General features: G+C 41.8%; 1 protein-coding gene across 1 annotated transcript; it reads right to left on the reverse strand.

The window, feature by feature from the left end:
• Nucleotides 1-220: 220 nt before the first annotated feature.
• Nucleotides 221-4,712, reverse strand: LOC109207447. Its single transcript, XM_019370368.1, has 6 exons — nucleotides 4,530-4,712; nucleotides 2,218-2,342; nucleotides 1,817-2,164; nucleotides 1,513-1,724; nucleotides 953-1,370; nucleotides 221-638 (listed from the first exon to the last, which is right to left on the reverse strand). Exons 1-6 carry the CDS (start codon nucleotides 4,710-4,712, stop codon nucleotides 221-223), a joined length of 1,704 nt encoding a protein of 567 aa, XP_019225913.1.
• Between the last annotated feature and the right edge of the window lie 1,311 nt (nucleotides 4,713-6,023).

The raw sequence follows: 6,023 nt of genomic DNA on the forward strand, positions 1-6,023 counted from the left end.
ACAGTTATCGCATTTTTAAACAAAAACTATGGCGTCTTGTTCCATTCAGGGCCAGTAATATCCTGCCCTTACCAACTTTAGTACCAAGGAATCTGCACCCGAATGATTTCCACAAATTCCTTTGTGGACTTCTCGCATAACATAGTTCGTTTTGGAGGTTCCAAAGCATCGGGCCAGCGGGCCTTGGAAAGATTTCCTGTACAATTGGCCTCCTTTGCAGCTATATTGTGCTGCTTTGGCGTAGTGCCCGGGATGACTTAGGATCTTCAGGCATCTTTCCGTGATCGATGTAATCAATGATCTCATTCCTCCAGTCCCAGACCAAATTAGTCGCGTTCACCTCATAATAGTTATCTGCATCCAGAAGCATAAGCTGTACGATCATACCGGAGTCCGGCCCCTTCATTTTTGTTGATGAGCTAAGGTTAGCTAATGCTTCTGCTTTTGCATTTTCTTTCCTTGGGATATGAGTAATTGACCACTCCCGGAACCGAGCAAACAGAGCCTGAACCTTTGCTACGTAATGTTGCATCCGTTCCCCTTTGGCTTCAAAGATCCCGTAGACCTGATTCACCACTAGCTGGGAGTCGCATTTGATTTCTATGACCTTAGAATCTATCCTCGGGCCAATTCGAGTCCTGCAATCAAAGCTTCATACTTCGCTTCATTGTTAGTCAGAGGAACTATGCTTATGGCCTACCTTAGGGTTTCTCCCGAAGGCGTGGTTAATACTATGCCAAGCCCAGACCCTTTTACGTTGGAAGCTCCATACGTAAATAGGGTCCAAACTCATGATGTCATTTCCGACACCATCACTGCTTCTTTAGTTGCCATAGGTAGCAATCCCGGACTGAAATCGGCCACAAAGTCGGCCAAAACTTGTGACTTAATCACAATCCTAGGTTTATATTCTATGTCAAATTCACTCATTTCAGCGGCCCATTTGGCCAACCTAGCTGAAAGTTTGGGTTTATGAAGGATATTCCGCAAGGGAAAGGTGGTCACCACTGCTCTGGGGTGATATTGGACATAAGTCCTTAGTTTTTGAGCGGCGACTACGAGGGCTAAGGCCAACATATCCAAATGCGGGTAGTGAGTTTCTGCTCCTGCTAAAATTTTACGAACGTAATAAATTGGAGATTGCGTACCTTCGCTCTCATAGTCTAAATGGCGCTTACTGTTACCTCTGAGACTGCTAAATAGATTAATAATTTTTTGCCTTCCTTCGGCTTTGATAATAATGGAGGACTTGACAAGTAACTTTTCAAATCCCTTAAGGCATGCTGACATTCCGAGGTCCATTCGAAGTTGTTCTTCTTCTTGAGTAACGAAAAAAAATGATGGCTTTTCTCTGAAGGCCGGAAATGAACCTGCTCAAAGCGACCAATATCCCTGTGAGCCTTTGAACTTCTTTTACGCTTGATAGCTGGTCCGAGATCTCTTTGATGGATTATATTTTGTCGGGGTTAACCTCAATTCCCCTTTGTGATACCAGGAATCCCAAGAACTTACTGGAACTAACCCCGAACGCACACTTCTCAGGGTTGAGCTGCATGTTATGCTTCCTTAGGATGTCAAAAGTCTCTTGCAAGTGTTTAAGATGATCACTTGAATTCAAAGACTTAACAAGCATATCGTCTATATAAACTTTCATGGTTTTCCCTATTTGCCTTTCAAACATTTTGTTTACAAGCCGTTGATAAGTGGCTCTGGCGCTCTTTAGCCTGAAGGGCATCACACTATAGTAATATATGCCAAAGTTATTATGAACGAACTTTTTTCCTGATCCTCCGGGTTCATCTTAATTTGGTTATACCCGTAGTAAGCATCGAGTAAACTCATTAACTCGTTCCTGGCTGTTGCATCAATCATTTGATTGATGTTTGGCAATAGGAACGAATCCTTTTGACACACCTTATTCAAGTCCTTGTAGTCTACACACATGCGAAATTTATTCTTCTTCTTAGGAACTACTACTACGTTAGCTAGCCAGTCCGAATACTTTACCTCTCGAATAGAACCGATACCGAGTAAACGAGTTACCTCCTCTTTGACGAATTTATTTCTGGCCTCGACAATGGACGTTTTTTCTGTCTTACCGGAGGAATGTTGAGATCCAGGCTTATCTTGTGTACGACCACTTCCGTTGGGATACCTGTCATATCTGCATGCGACCATGCAAAACAATCGGCATTAAATTTAAGAAATTCAATAAACTCAGAGCTGAGCTCGGGGTGCAGTCCTGTCTCCAAGTGGAATTTCCTCTCCAAGAACTTTTCGAACAATGCGAATTGCTCAAACTCTTCCGTTGTGGACTTTGTTGCGTCCGTCTCTTCTGGTACCTGGAAATACCTTGGCACCTCATAAGTGTTACACCTAAGGTAATTGACATAAGTTCAAGAAAAAGATTATTTTTGAGGTTATAAGTATTATGCTATTTCAAACAAGTAATAAGTAAAGTCGTGAAGGAGAGAGGATAAGCGAATTGAAGAAAATGAGTTTCATCGAAGTTTGATATTTTAGGATAAAAAAATGGTCCGAGCTATAATACCCCATATTTATGCAATGGTTTATACCACGTGACCATAATAGTAAGGTATATGAAGTATACTAGTATTTAAGTGAATGAGACCTAGAAATTATTATGTGGCTAATTGGTTAAATATTGGATTTTAGTAGAAATTTAATAGATTAATTAGTAGATAATTATTGTTGTGGGCATCAATCCACGTGTAGTAGCTAGAATGACTAAGCATTATAAGTTAATAGGTGGCCTCTTAGGAGTCAAGTGATTTATTAGGTGTATTCATGTTAGGGGGCCCATACTCTATTTTGTGGAGTCCAAATTCATTATCTAACTTAAGTTAGTTATTCATTATTTTAAAAAGAACTAGTGTTCTGCAACAAGACATACATATTTGAGGAGTGATGTATTCTATTTTTGAGGAGTGGGAGGAAATTTATCTTTAAAGTGACATAAAGTCTTGGATGGAGGTAAATGGAGGCAGCAACGTCACTTTCACCTTTGTGTGTAGTAGCCCATGATTTAATTATGTATACAGCAACGACCCTCCTCCATTTTTAAGGAGATAACTCATATTCCTTCTCAAAAAAATGGGTACTAAGTTCTATGATTGAGGGAAACGTAGATAACGACATAGATGTTATACACACATCGGTTTCCTCCGGATAATAGCAAATTGGAGATTTCTTCGTAGTGAAGAAAGGTGGAAGAAGACTAGCTTTGGCATATAAGATTGAGGCGTGGAGGAGATTGTTCACAGAGACAAGCAGGAAGTTGACATTAAAGGTATGCTAAGGCTATCCCTTCTTTCCTTTTAGCATGATCCATATGATATAAACAAAACGAGCAAACACGCAACTTTCGCAAATGACACTATTCTTAGAAGTACTAGGGGTTCCTATGTTCTTGATTCCCCGTGTGTCCTATTATTCTATCATCTGTTCATGGGTCTCAAAAAATACATAAGTTGATAAAGTTTATTTCATAATATTAATCAAAGGCATAATGATCTTATGACATTCCAAGAGATCTTATTGACTTACTTCATTAAGCATGCATTCATTTATACAAGTATATTGACCCATGACCAGATGGCGTTATATATGCATATATTATATGTATATAGGGTATGGGGAAGGTTATGGCGTTATATACGCACCACCACCTGATCAGCTGGTATACGTTGATGATTTTGCCCACAGTGGTCGAGATGATATGATGGGATGCCCTCAAAGGCTTGATGATGTTATGTACGCATATACCTATGCATGATATGACATTTATACGCATATGCATGACATTACAAATATTACATGATTCACTGAGCTATTCAGACTTACAGGTTGAGTATTTTACTCCATATTTCTCTCATGTCTATTATATACTACTTTTCATGCCTTACATATACTTTATTTGTACTAACGTCCGTTTTTCCCGAGGACGCTGCGTTTCATGCCCATAGGTCCCGATAGACAGGTTGAGAGTCCTCCAAGTAGGCTATCAACTTAGTGGAAGGTGTTGGTGCACTCTATTTGCTCCGGAGTTGCCTATTTTGGTCAGTATGATTTGGACATGTATTAATTGGTATGGCAAGACCCTATCCCAACCTTTATGATATTAGTGTACTCTTAGAGGCTTGTAGATAGATGTCATGTATATGGATACTTGTATGGCCTTGTCAGCCTATGTTTTGAGTATACAAATGATCATTTCGGCCTTATAGGCCCATATGTCATATGTATAAGTCGGTATATCATGTTGGGTCGTCCTATGTCTAGTATTTCCTCATGTTTTATTCTACTTATCTCACGATAGCCTTTCTGGCTTATTTACCTATGATAGTATGATATGAAACATACGTTACGTTGGTACTCGGTTGAGTAACGTACCGAGTGCCCGTCGCGGCCCATCCGTTTGGGTCGTAACAGTAAGATTCTGATACCTACTCCCCCCGATTGACTTTGCTTGATTTAGATGCAGACGTCGGTTCCTGTAATTGCTATGCCGCATGTTCTTTCCCTTTGCTACCGGAGACTGAAATCGCATTCATCTCCCTTGCCGCCGGTTGGTCACCTCTTGTTTGGTTGATCCCCTCGAGAGTTGAGAATTTAAGCAACTGATGATATGTCGATGGCACAACTTTCATCCCGTGCAGCCATGGTCTTCCCAGGATAATTCTGTAGCCCATATCACCATCCACCACCTCGAAAAGGGTCGTTTTCATCACCCCTTCTATATTCATGGGCAACAGGATCTCTCCTCGGGTTGTCACGCTTGCTAGGTTAAACCCGATGAGGAGTTTTGTGGCCGGGATGATGCTTCTGGTAAGTTTGTCTTATTCCAAAACCCTCCATTGTATAATAATTGCCGGACTCCCTAGATCCACAAAAACACGTTTGATTTTAAAATCTAAAACATTTAGAAAAATTACCAATGTGTCATTGTGTGGTAGCAACAATCCATCTGCGTCTTCCTACATGAAGGTGATGTCGTCTTCAGTGGCTTCCCGGAGTATCTTGCTGTGGGTTACTGATACCTTTGTCTTTTTTGCCGCCGAGAAGGTAATCTCGTTCCCCCCGAAAATCATGTTGATTGTCAGAGGCGTAGGGTGTCTTCTCCCACTTTTGAGGGTTTCGCGTTGTCACAACTGCAACCGTAATTGTTCTTGGCACGGTCACTCAAGAATTCCTTGAGATGGCCAATTTCAGTAGCGTTGCCACCTCTTCACGTAGATGCCGGTAATCCCCAATCCGGTGACCGTTCATCCCGTGGTATTCACACAACAAATTAGGATCCCTATGGCTAGGATCAAACCTAATTGGCTTCGGGAACCTTGCTTCTTTAATGTTCCTCATAGCCGACACCAACTCTACTACACTGACGTTGAAGTTGTATTCTGAAAGTCTGGGGTAGGAAGGATCTCGAGAACCCAATGTTTCCTTATCCTGTAATGATCTATTGTTTCGACCGCGATCAGTTTTTCTATTGGTAACGACCCTGTCTGCCGACCGAAAACCTCTGCCGCATCCTTCGGCCCGTTTATAGGGCAAAAATCGACCCCTAAAAGACCGTCTATCTATGTCGAAGTCGTATTTTGATTTCTCTTTGTTCTTCTCCCGACCTTTAGCCTACGCCGGGAAGCCAAGCTGATCATCCTCGTGAACATCCGCCCAGGTCATCGCTTGGAACTCGAGCAAGCTTTACTTCAATTTTCGGGAAGCATCAGAACTTCTCAGATTCAAACCCTTAGTGAATCCTTCAGTCGTCCGTTCATCGGGAATAGCCAGGAGCAACATCCTTTCCTTCTAGAATCGGGTTACGAATTCCCGCAGCAACTCGGACTCTCCTTGTGCAATTCTGAATATATCGGCCTTTCGGGTGTGCACCTTTCTAGTGCCGGCATGGGCCTTAATAAAAGAATCTGCACGCATCTAAAAGGAATCGATGGAGTGCTTGGGCAACAACGAATACCACATCTAGGCTCCCCTTGTGAGAGTCT

Source organism: Nicotiana attenuata, unplaced genomic scaffold (genome assembly GCF_001879085.1).
Source record: "Nicotiana attenuata strain UT unplaced genomic scaffold, NIATTr2, whole genome shotgun sequence".
NCBI classification, from domain to species: domain Eukaryota; kingdom Viridiplantae; phylum Streptophyta; class Magnoliopsida; order Solanales; family Solanaceae; genus Nicotiana; species Nicotiana attenuata.